The sequence below is a fragment of the Benincasa hispida genome, chromosome 12, assembly GCF_009727055.1.
Source record: "Benincasa hispida cultivar B227 chromosome 12, ASM972705v1, whole genome shotgun sequence".
Classification (NCBI taxonomy): Eukaryota; Viridiplantae; Streptophyta; class Magnoliopsida; order Cucurbitales; family Cucurbitaceae; genus Benincasa; species Benincasa hispida.
Genome location: NC_052360.1, coordinates 8,174,593 through 8,186,231, shown reverse-complemented (window position 1 = coordinate 8,186,231; position 11,639 = coordinate 8,174,593). Strand labels below are relative to the sequence as shown.

The window sequence follows — 11,639 nt, the reverse complement described above, 5'->3', positions numbered from 1 at the left end:
TGAAGTGTCTTGAAATTTAAATGTAATAAATGTCAATTACTATTGATTTATTAAATTAAGATCAAAAGTAAATTTGAAATTTAAATGCGGAGGTAAACGTCAATCACTTTGATCTATTTAATTAAAATTAAAAATAAGTTTGCATGAAAATAATTAATTATTATTATTATTATTATTATTATTTACATATTTTTACTTACATGATATCATGCTTCATGAATTTGAGTCTAATTTCTTTTCAATATAATAATAAATATGGGTATCGAAATTTGAACTTCTGTCGATTCTTAAACCAAATTTTAGACCGGTGAAAGCACATCTAACTTGTGACATCAACTGAATTTGTTTGAAGAGGAAAAGAACATGGCCTATAAAATAGAAATCAGGTGAATTTATTTGAAGAGGAGAAGAACAGGACCTGTAAAATAGAAAACCTGCACACTGGTGTGGTGCTTGGCACGATAAAGTCATAGAGTGAGAGTATAGAAGCTACAGAGTTCGAGAGTAGGACTCCAGTTAGCTCATATGAAGTTATAATAATGTATTTATAAAGAAAGTCAACTCTAGCTTTTACCTAGAGTTTTAGAATCACCTTAAGATAATTCGATAGAGGCCAAAGGCGTGCTAGCTGCCAGCCCAAACCCAACTCCTTTTTCTAGGCCTATTTTGGTCTTCAGTTGCCACACTTGGCTCGTATCATTTTACTTTCTTTCTTCCTATTTTGTTAAATATCAACTATACCATTCGGTCCAAAATCACTCCTAACAATTTAAAAATAAATGTACTAAAATTGAACAAACCTCAAACTATATGGACAAAAATGACATTTTAACCAATATTTTAAAATTTGGAAACAAAATAGAAATTAAATAAAATTAGATTTAAAAGTGTATTTTGAAAATTAAAATCCAAATAAAAACAAAAATCACCCCTCACAAGTAAAATTATAACATTTTAAAACTTAAAAGTAAAAATTGAACTTACAATTTAAGAGTAAATGAATAAATTTTCGAAACTTAAATACCAAATAGAGACTAAACCTAATAAGAATGTGTTTATCTCCGAGAATCCCCACTTGAGCATCTCTAAATTCTTCCCTAGCTCCAAGAAAAATCCTTCAAAACTCCATTTGGTTCCTCTTAAATTTTATGTGTTAACCCTTCTGGATTTTTTTAATCCTTTTAAGGCAACAAATTTGACTCTTTTTTTACAATGTTAAAGCCTAAAGGATACAGCTTGAATCACTACTTCCGTGTCTGAACCGCTTTTGCGGGTAGGAAAAAGCCTCATTCCTCTTCCTATCGCTTCATTCCTTTCCTTTCCTTTCTACCTTCTCTTACCCTCTTCTCTCCCAATTCCAAAAACCATGTCTTCTCCAAGCAAGCGACGTGAAATGGATTTGATGAAACTGTAAGTGTTTTTTTTTTCAATTTCCTTTTCCTTTCGATTGGTTTGATCGTTTTGTTTCATCCTTCTTCTTCTTCTTGGGTTGTTGTCTTTTCCCCCCCTTTACCCTTTTCTTGTTTGACTGAGCTGATTTTGAATCAGGATGATGAGTGATTACAAGGTGGAAACAATCAATGATAGCATGCAAGAGTTCTATGTGGACTTCCATGGACCTAAAGACAGTAAATCATCTATACCCATCTTTGATTTTAGCCATTTTTGGTGATTTACTGGTTGTTTTTCTTGTGAATTTAGGATTAACTTCTCATCTTTCTCTGGGGTTTTGTTGTTGATTTTTTCTCTTCAGGATTTCCCCCTTTGTTGTGAGACATGTTATGATACTTTGCCTTTGTTTGAATCAACCTGCAGTTTGGGTTTTAATTTCCTGAGCTTGTTGTGTGGTTGACTAGTGTCAAATTATAGTTTTGTTCTTCTTAATCTAGAGTTGTGATTGTTGCTGACTTTCCCATCTGAATTTAAGCTAATTGATGTTGATATTTGTAGGCAATATGAATTTGGATTAAAGGATTTCTTATCTTATCCCTTTTTGTTTGTTTTGGTTGAAATTGGAAGGTCTTTACCAAGGTGGTGTATGGAGGATTAGGGTGGAGTTGCCAGATGCTTATCCTTACAAGTCGCCTTCAATTGGCTTTGTCAACAAAATTTATCATCCAAATGTTGATGAAATGTGAGTTGCCCAATTTCGACATTGAAACTTACTACATTGGTCCTTACTATGGACAGGGCCTTATCTTCTTATGGGGTAGATTGCTGAGGTTGATATATATGTTTATGAATTGCAGGTCGGGCTCGGTTTGTTTGGATGTTATCAACCAGACATGGAGCCCTATGTTTGGTAAGAAACTTCTTTGTGGAATTATAATGTTATTAGTTATGTTGTACATATTATGGTGATCAATTGGTTTGTCTGAGTGGAATTATAATCATGCAACTGAGGAATTGTGATCTAATTCGGATATTTTTCATTGTACAGACCTTGTAAATGTTTTCGAAGTGTTTCTTCCACAACTTCTCTTGTATCCCAACCCTTCCGATCCGTTGAATGGAGAAGCGGCTGCAGTAATGATGCGTGATCGCACTGCATATGAGCAAAGAGTAAAAGGTACTTTTATTGAAAATTTGGTAGTTTGAGCGAATTTTAAGCTGTTGATTCGATCAGTAGTATGAAACTAGAATTAGTAATTTTCTCCATATGATAATGGCAGATAAAGTTATCTTATTGCAAACTTAATTCTTGGTTGTTGATGTACTATTTTACTTGATATAGACTTACTAGCCCTGAGCTTCATCTGTAAAGAGCTTCCGTATTTTTTTATGTTCTGCATCTGTATGATGATTATGAAATTAATGATGGTGCTTTGTATGCATTGTTAAGAGTCGTTTTTCGATCTCTCTCATACATCCAGCAGTATAAACTTAGCAGCCACATCCCACCCCCCACCTGACACACACTGTTCAAAACTCTATGTAAGAACCTCCCGGTCTCGTTCGTTTTTTTCTTACATTTCAGTTACGTTATGTACAGAATACTGTGAGAAATATGCAAAGCCAGAGGACATTGGTGCTGTTCCTGAGGAGAAATCTAGTGATGAGGAGCTGAGTGAAGATGATTATTCCTCAGGTGATGAGGCCATGGCAGGCCAAGCTGATGCTTGAACGAAAAACAAACCATCAAGCCTCATCTTCTGTTATGTTCTTCTGTAAATGATTGAAAAAAACTCAGTAACCATCAAAAATTGAAAGCTATGGAGAAGGTTCCTAGCTCTACTGTCTTTTCTTTTTCATGATGGTTGTGTACATTAATCAAAACTATGATATAATGTTTCATATATTGCCATTTACCATTTAATCTATAATCCAACAGATCAGATACATTTCTGAATTCTGCCCAGTTTAGCAATTTGATCATATCTTGTTTTGTTTACTCTCTCTCTCTCTCTTTTTTCTTTTTAATGCAAGTATAATTAATTAACGTTTTTAAAGTAAGAAACGAAACAATATAAGACTATGAACTTTAAAATTGTTAAACTTAATTATTTAAGTTTAAGTCCTATTTTTAGTTCCTACCCAATAGAATTATATAATTAAAGACCATGAACCTTTAAAATATCAATTTTGGTATCTAAAATTTTAAGTTCATTCTATTTAGTTTTAACATTTTAACATTTTATATTTGTATGTCTGTAATGATTATATGGCGTTGATTAGGATTGAAATATTCATGCACAAGGTAGACTCGTCTGACTTGCAGGTTTTTTCAACAATAGATAAACAGGTAGAATTAGAGGCCTTTTTAATATAAAAAATATTTAAAAATATTTACACTTTATGGTAAAAAGTTTTAAGAATACCTTACTTTTAAATTTTTTTGCTATGAAGTGTAAATATTTTTAGATTTTTCTCCATAGATATTCTATTTTTTTCTAATTTTTGTTGGGTAAGGATATCGAGGTCACTCTTAGTACATCGAGTCAATCCTGAGCTATGCACATCTTAGACCGAATAAGCCCACCATGACATCAGCTAGCCGTAATCGAAGTATGCTCATGAAAACTTTTTAAATACTAGAAACGTTATTGAAATAAACTCCAAAGATAAGGGATATTTTGTATAACTTAACCTTTGATTTACACCCCTACCAACTCTACAACATTTGATAATCAAATAATAGCATTGAAGCAAATGGATGGCCTAAAGTGCTTAAGATGTCCCATCTTAACACATTTGGATGACTCTTTAGAAAGCTACAAAACAATACCTCAAATTAATAATCAATAATCCTAAAATAGTGCCTAACTGAAGCTTTGTCTTTAATGAACTTATCAATGTGTATGTCTACAATTATTATATTATATTAAGAAGTAACAATTTGGTCGATATATTTTAAAATTTGTAATAATTTAGTTTCTATCATGAAAGTTTTCTTCAAAATTAAGTGTCTTATTTTGTCATATAACGATTTAGTTTTTATAGTTTATAAAAAAAAAGATTCCCAATCAATTTATTATTCTATATGTCTAATATATTTCATTAAATCTTAATAATATTTTTTATAATAAAGACTAAATCGTTACAAATTGTAAAGTACTTAAACTTAATTATTTCTTACTATGATTTGCAACTAAATTGTTAAAAAAATTGAAAGTATGTAGATTAAATCGTCACTTTCATAAAAGTTTAGACTAAAAATGTTTTTTAACCGTGTATATATATATATATATATATATATATCATTTTTTTGTTTTATTTTTATTTTTTTATCTTTTAAGTGGATATTATCAAATTTAATTAAAAATAAATATTTAATAACCAAATCCCAACGGCCCCTATAGCTCAGTGGTAGAGCGTCAGTCTTGTAAACTGAAGGTCCGTAGTTCGATCCTGCGTGGGGGCATTTGTGTAAACTACTTAATTATTCATTTTTATTTTCTTGTTCCATAATTAAAATTGCTAATGTGCTTTAAAAAGGTTGTGATATCCCTTTTTTCCCTTTTTTTTTTTTTTAAGAAAATCTTTTGCATTCGTAGAGATGAATATAAAAAATTGAAGTGATTGTTTGCAATCTGAAATATAATTTTGTTTTCTTTGAATTTATTGTTTTCAAATTGCCTACCAAACGACCTTTAAAAATGAACTCAATCGAAAAAATTTTAACTAAGGTAATTTAGAGTCATTTAAATAAAGGTTAAATTATAAGTTTAATTATTTAACACAAATTCAAACTTTTCAAAAAAAATTATCAGATGATATAGATTTTAATTTTATGTATAATAGAACTCCCAACTTTCAATTTTGTATCTAGTAGATTAGTAAATTTTAAAAACTTAAAAACTCAAAAACTAAATTTATAATTTTTAAAGGACCAAATAGAGATTATATTTGTATTTAACCTTTAAAATATATCATCTCAATAATTAAATAATTTATTGTTAATCTGGGTCCCGTTCTTTGAGAACTTTTTAATCTTAGACGTTATATAGGGGGTAAAAATCTAAATATGATGCTCCCTTAAATAAAGTTAATAAACTATGTTGATATATCACATACATTATACATTAGAACATCAAATATCAATCCTTTTTCATCCAAGTAATGTATAGTCGAGACATCATAAATAACACAATATTTGAAGAATGATTATTCATATAAAAAACAAATAAATATACATTTTGAAAGAAACCCAACCTATTCCTATGTCTACCACATTAAGCATTGTTCTAAGACCAGTTGAAAAATAACAAACAAACAAAGACAAACTTGGAACAAATGTCAAATAAAGCTGCTTCTTCGAGCTTGATGTTATCAGTGAAAAATATATATATCAGAACAAGTTCACCTGTAGCAGCCAGAATCGTAACGATACAGAATGCACAAAACCGAAACGTAAAAGAGGCAAGATTTAAAGGTGTTAGTTCGCTTCGGCTCGGCAAAAAAAACTACTATAAGTAGGGGTTAGAATTTTATAAAAGAATTTTCTGGGAAAGTATACAGTGGTTTATTTGACATTCTTGCTATATAATCAATCTAGGGAGTAAAAATTATACCTTACAAGAAAATTATTGAACCTATGGAGAAGAATGAATATGGAAATTAGCAATAAGCCTATTGAGTTTACTTAGAGTTTCACGAGCAGATATTGTGTCTGGATGATCCTCACCAGATATAGAAGTTCTGATGAAGATTGCCTTTCGAATTAGATCGTCCCCGATGTCGAATTGTCCCCCTCTTAGCATTAGTCTCGCTCGGGTTTCTAACAGTGTTGCTCTACATAGAGCCAGCTCTTGCCAAAGATAAGGATTCAGCTGTGCATTTGTCTGAATTGGCCTCCAGCAAAGCGACTTATCAAACCACTTCTCGACTGGGGTAACAAAGGCTTGATCTGCAGCTTCTAATGCATTTGTGCACAACCGAAGAAGTTCTAATGCAGTGGTGCACTGGGAGAATGTGAGAAATGTCCTAATGGCAAGCGGTAAAACGACTTCTTTTATGAGGTATAATAGCTCCGACACTTTGAGCTCGACAACTACAGGGTCCCGACCAAACCCGAAGAGCAAGAAACATGCTGCCCATATATGTTCCGAGTGATGAAGGATGAATGGACGGTTCATGACAGCTTGAACCATTGCTTGTGCGACTCCATTCACCCCTCTCTTGCGCGCATATAGCTTGACAAGATCATTGAAATGTAGGCATCCCTGTTTGGTGCTGCTTCGGGCCATATTGAACCTTAATAACATGGAAGTTGCTTCGGCTTCCGACTTTTTCATGTAAGATGAAGTTAAACCACAAGCCATGGAACGTAACAACTTTCTCCACAACCTTGTGCGCTGCCGCTTTTCTGGTATCTTGTGTGCTGCAAGGGTTAACTGCGAAACGGGAATAGCAGCTGGACCAAACCAACCACTTGCTAGAGCCATTCTAGTCGCTAAGCTCCGTGGCCCGTCAGCATGGTCGAAAATGGAGAAACATACTTCGAAAAGCTGCATAAGGAAGGTATTGCGCCGAAATACATGAGCTTCCCGACCACTCCATGATTGATCTTTGAAGGGCATTCTATTGGTTGTATCCAACAATCTAGTGGGTGTTATGGGAAGCTCAGATAAGATTGCACCAATTATTGCAAGGCCCAGCGTTAGCCTTCCAACTTTCTCTTCAATGACTCTCAAAACGTCGATTTCCGCAATAGAGTAGTCTCGAAGGTTTCCTTGCATTAAACACATTGCTTCAGCCCCCGATAAGTAGGATAGTTTCAAAGGCTCCAAATTCATCACACGAGGAAGTCGAGTGGATATTATGATATGCGTCTCTCCACCAAAACGAGGAAGAAGATCCATCACAAGTTTGTGATCCCACCAATCCTTTTCACACTCTAAATTATCGATTATCAACAAAAACGGAATGTTTCTCATCAGCTCTGTACGAATTCTTGAAATGGCTGCCTCTTCCTGCTCCTCAAAGTTTTTTATCTTGCTTTTACCTGAGAAATTTCCAAATCCTACATCAACTTCTAGGAAGGTACCTAAGTTCAGATAATTTTGCCTGATATATCTGCTTTCGCCTCCAATCCATAAAACCATCTTGTACTTTTGGTGATGTCGATACGCAAATTCTAAGAGAAGCTCGGTCTTACCGATCCCGGAGTCCCCCGAAATGCAAGCAATGCCTTTCCCATACAAAATTTTGGCTGTTCTTTTTCTCTTGGCATACCTTTCACCACTTTTTGTTTTCAGTCGTCGATGCCGTTGAGGAAATTCAATACTCTGCATTTCAATCTCCTTTTCAGACTCCTTCCACACAATAGGTTCTTTACCCTTCTTGTTGCGCATTTCTAATGGTAGCTCCCTCTGTTTCTCCTCTAATGAACTTTTACTCCAACCAAGGGTCAAATTTTTCCGTCTTGGCCGAGCTTTCAGTTCAAAGTAATCTCTTTCAGAATCACCAGTTATATTGCCAAAAAGTATGAATTCTAGCTCTGATAATTCTTTCTTCCTGCCTATGAAATTCTCGTTTCGGGGAAAAGGAAACTCTTCTTTCTCTACCTTCTCCCTCCACTTAGTCAAGTGCTCGACAACACTTCGCCTTCCCAACCTCATTGCAAGTAGCATGACGGCTTTCAGTATGCAATCCCTCCAGTTACCATTCTGAGCTTCGAATTTCCACTCGTCGACTCGACAAAGCCCTTCAATGGCTTCTTTCCATTCCTTCTCCAATCCTCCATACAGAACCCACAAATCACCCCCATGTTTTTCCCACAAATCTCCCCTCTTCTCCACTATGTCTCTAGCAAGACAATCTCCTGGACTCAAATCAAAAAATATTGGGACCAAGTTCTTCTTGCCAGAGAAAAACCGAAGCTCCTCGATGGTGTAAGGATTTTGGAATGACTTCTTTGTCAGAATCACAACTCCAAACGAGGATGCATCCATTGCCCTCTCAATAACTCTATGCTTGCGAGAATTTCTACATTTTGCTCTATCAGACACAAAGCAACTCATCCCATGAACCTCCATCTCTGCACGAAGCCAGTTAGCAAACCGCAGCAAGGAAGGCTTGGAACCATGCAAACCTATGAAAACATCATAACTTCTTAGTCTAGTCGAGGAAATTGAAATTGGAGCTGTCGTGTAAGAAGTTACGTTACTTCTGCTATGCTTTTTATACTTTTCTCTAGGCCCCAAATAGTCATTTCCATGAGCAAAGCTACAACTATAAGGAGTACTTCCAGATATTCCAGTTGAGGATGAAGCTTGATCGAACTTCTGACAATCACCCGGAATGCAAGTTTCTGGATTTCGTATCAGATCCGAAACCGCAAATTTTGCTTTCAACAGAGATTCAGAATCCGGAACCACCACACTGGAACTTATTGGATCAACTCTGAAGTCCATGCTTTCACACCCCACTTCTGTCTTTGATGCTTCTGACCTTCGACATGTCGATGACCTTGGAGAAAAGAATGGCGACTGAAGTGCCGAAAAGAATGTCGATGAGGATGATGACAAATTTCTAGAAGTTGTAGCAGGCAATGACCCAAACCGGGAGCTTTCTTCTCCAACGTCCATATCCACAAAAGCTCATTCTTGAACTTAATACGGGAAATCTAAAGCTTGCATTCTGAATGTGGCACCCCCTTGAAAAAAGGAACACAACAGAGAGAATTGAAGTCATTGAGTGGAAGTAAAACAATTAGCAGACCAAATTTCTTGCATTCTTGTAGTCCATAACATTGCCATGGTGGACTTCAGCAGCAATTTGCAGAACAATCTTTAATGGCATCAAACAAAGGGGCAGGCAGGGGCAGGCAAATTTAATAGCATTCATTCAAGATCTAAATGAGACATTACATAATTTTTCCAGCAAAAAGCCCATATCTCAAACAAACAACATAAACAACAATGATTTACAAAAACTCAGATCTGATTACTCACTTGATTTCAAATCTCAAAAGTTGTCACATGGGTATTCGATCTTATCCCTCCAGATTCATGGACTCAGTTCCTATCAATGAAATGAAAAGCCAAAAAACAAAAACTCAGCAAAGTTCAAAATTCCATCAACCCAAACAAATATCATAATAAACCAAAAAAATCTAGAAAGAAGTGATTTCAAAAGCCAACAAACTAAACTAGTTAGCATAAGAAAGGAGAAGCAAGCAAGCATTGGAACAGTAAATACTAAACAGTAAGCTAAATGAATGATAAAAGGAGATAATAGAAGAAAAGTAAAAATAAGAGAAAGAGAGAGAGAGACCTTGCAGAATGTTACAATTAAGAAGTTTGGAAAATGAATGAACTCTTACTCTTTTCACATAGATTTGAGAAAGACCCATTTGCAGAATGGGATAGTAAAAGTCAAAAAATAAAGCAAAATTAGCAGAGAAGATAAAAAGAAAGCAAATATTGGCTAACCTTTTTTCAGAAGAAGAAAAGAAAAAAAAAATCCAAGTGGCTCCCTGACCCCTGTTCTGATATTAGACAAACACTCTCTCCAAAATGCTAACAGAATAACCCCACTAAGCCCCTCTTTTCTCTCTCTCTGAAGGAGAAAGTCACACTGTATCTGAGAGAGATGGAGAATTTTTTAGTCTGAAATCAAAGGTACACACCATTTGAAGAGAAAGAAGAAGAAAAGGGGGAAAAATGAAATAAATTGAAAAAACAAAAACAAGGGTCCCAGGCCACGGATCTGACGAAGGGTATGCTTTGTAGGCTCCACAAACCTTCAAAGAAAAACCCTTTTAATCTGCAGTGAAAGTCTTAGAAAAAGGAAAAAGGAAAATACCCCAGTGATTTTGCCTTCTGGATTCATTCATATCTTCAAACACCTCTTGGAAATGGCCACTTTGTTTGTTTGTTTGTTCCTCTTTCTGGGGTTTTAACCTTTATCCCCTAAAAAGAAAAAAGATAAAAACTTTCTTTTCAAACCCCTTTTCTTTTCTCTCAAACTCTCAGCTCTTTCTCCTCCATGATTAATGGTAATGCCAATCAAACCCTAATTTTTTGGGGGGTTTTAGTTTGATTGTAATTGGGATTCAAGATTTTTCCTTTCTTTGTTGGTGTTAGGAAAGAAAATTCAAAACATAATGGGATTCTCAAACTAACCCCATTAAAGATATTCCCACTTTTTGTACAATAATTTTGAGCTACTTTATAATTACATTGTCCATTATTACCTTGATTGTTGGTTATGGTTACCTTCCTCTTCCTCTTAGCTTTAAATGTCACATTTATAGTCATAAATCAACGTGCATCCATGTAATTGCATGCCATTAGGCGGACATTAGTTGTCTTTCATCAAAGCCCAAGACTTCATCTTTAGGGAGAATTATATCAAAAGTTTTAATTTTTTAATTCAAAGTCTACCAGATTTCTTCTATTCTTATGGTTAAAGAGATTGTTTCATAAACAAAAGTTAGTTGATTTAAAGTATCTATCTTGGATCTCATTCTTTGATTATGTTTTGTCTAAAAAAGATTATGTTTTGTCTAAAAAAAGAGATCAAACCATTAGGACTTAACATATTTTATTTTAAAAATTAAATATTGAGAGATTAATTTATAAGTTAAATTACCATCGGAGTCAATTCAAGGATTAATTTATGTGCACCTAGACTAATCTCATGGAACAACCTATCTAAACCTATACATTTGATTGTCAAAAAAACTTAAAGATATTAAATCGTATATGACTCAATAGATAACATACTCATGATCATTTTCAACAATCGATGATTCGATCTCCCACTCCTATAAGTGTCTAATAAATATCAAAACCTTAAAAAAAATCTTCCCAAAACGATTAAAAAAATAATACTAATAGGTTATTTACTTGTTTTACTTTTTTATTAACAAAAATTATGAACTTAGATTTAAAATTGATTTTTTTTCAATATTAATAAGTGTTTAAGTCCAACTAATTTCATGGTAGCCCACATTGCCCTACAATACTAATGTCAAAAAAACTCGTAGAATATTAAATTTTAGGTAGATGACCATCGTAGATTGAACTCATTTTCTCTAAGCCTTCTATCAAATTCATGTTCTTTATTTACCATTTGGTTAACTGTTTACAAAATTAAAAATTTTGTGTCCTATTAAACATAAAATTCAATTTTATATCTAATATATAGATTAATTTTAAAGATTTTTTTAGTATGCCCAAATTTAATAGGTA

At 33.9% G+C, this 11,639-nt stretch overlaps 2 protein-coding genes and 1 non-coding gene across 5 annotated transcripts; 2 read left to right on the top strand and 1 right to left on the bottom strand.

The window, feature by feature from the left end:
- Positions 1 to 1,204: 1,204 nt before the first annotated feature.
- Positions 1,205 to 3,370, top strand: LOC120092714 (ubiquitin-conjugating enzyme E2 4-like). Its single transcript, XM_039050868.1, has 6 exons — positions 1,205 to 1,410; positions 1,549 to 1,628; positions 2,020 to 2,134; positions 2,250 to 2,302; positions 2,441 to 2,569; positions 2,993 to 3,370. Exons 1-6 carry the CDS (start codon positions 1,367 to 1,369, stop codon positions 3,121 to 3,123), a joined length of 552 nt encoding a protein of 183 aa, XP_038906796.1. The 5' UTR covers positions 1,205 to 1,366; the 3' UTR covers positions 3,124 to 3,370.
- A 1,419-nt stretch (positions 3,371 to 4,789) lies between these two features.
- TRNAT-UGU lies at positions 4,790 to 4,861 on the top strand. Its single transcript has one exon. It is a non-coding gene; the product is annotated as a tRNA-Thr (tRNA).
- An 847-nt stretch (positions 4,862 to 5,708) lies between these two features.
- On the bottom strand, positions 5,709 to 10,463 carry LOC120092491. Of its 3 annotated transcripts, XM_039050586.1 has the most exons (4): positions 10,249 to 10,463; positions 9,876 to 10,026; positions 9,396 to 9,465; positions 5,709 to 9,097 (listed from the first exon to the last, which is right to left on the bottom strand). In XM_039050586.1, exon 4 carries the CDS (start codon positions 9,027 to 9,029, stop codon positions 6,033 to 6,035), a length of 2,997 nt encoding a protein of 998 aa, XP_038906514.1. In that variant the 5' UTR covers positions 9,030 to 9,097; positions 9,396 to 9,465; positions 9,876 to 10,026; positions 10,249 to 10,463; the 3' UTR covers positions 5,709 to 6,032. The 3 variants fall into 3 exon arrangements, with proteins under 3 accessions (XP_038906514.1, XP_038906516.1, XP_038906515.1); XM_039050588.1 differs by lacking the exon at positions 9,876 to 10,026; XM_039050587.1 differs by lacking the exons at positions 9,876 to 10,026; positions 10,249 to 10,463 and adding an exon at positions 9,718 to 9,776.
- Between the last annotated feature and the right edge of the window lie 1,176 nt (positions 10,464 to 11,639).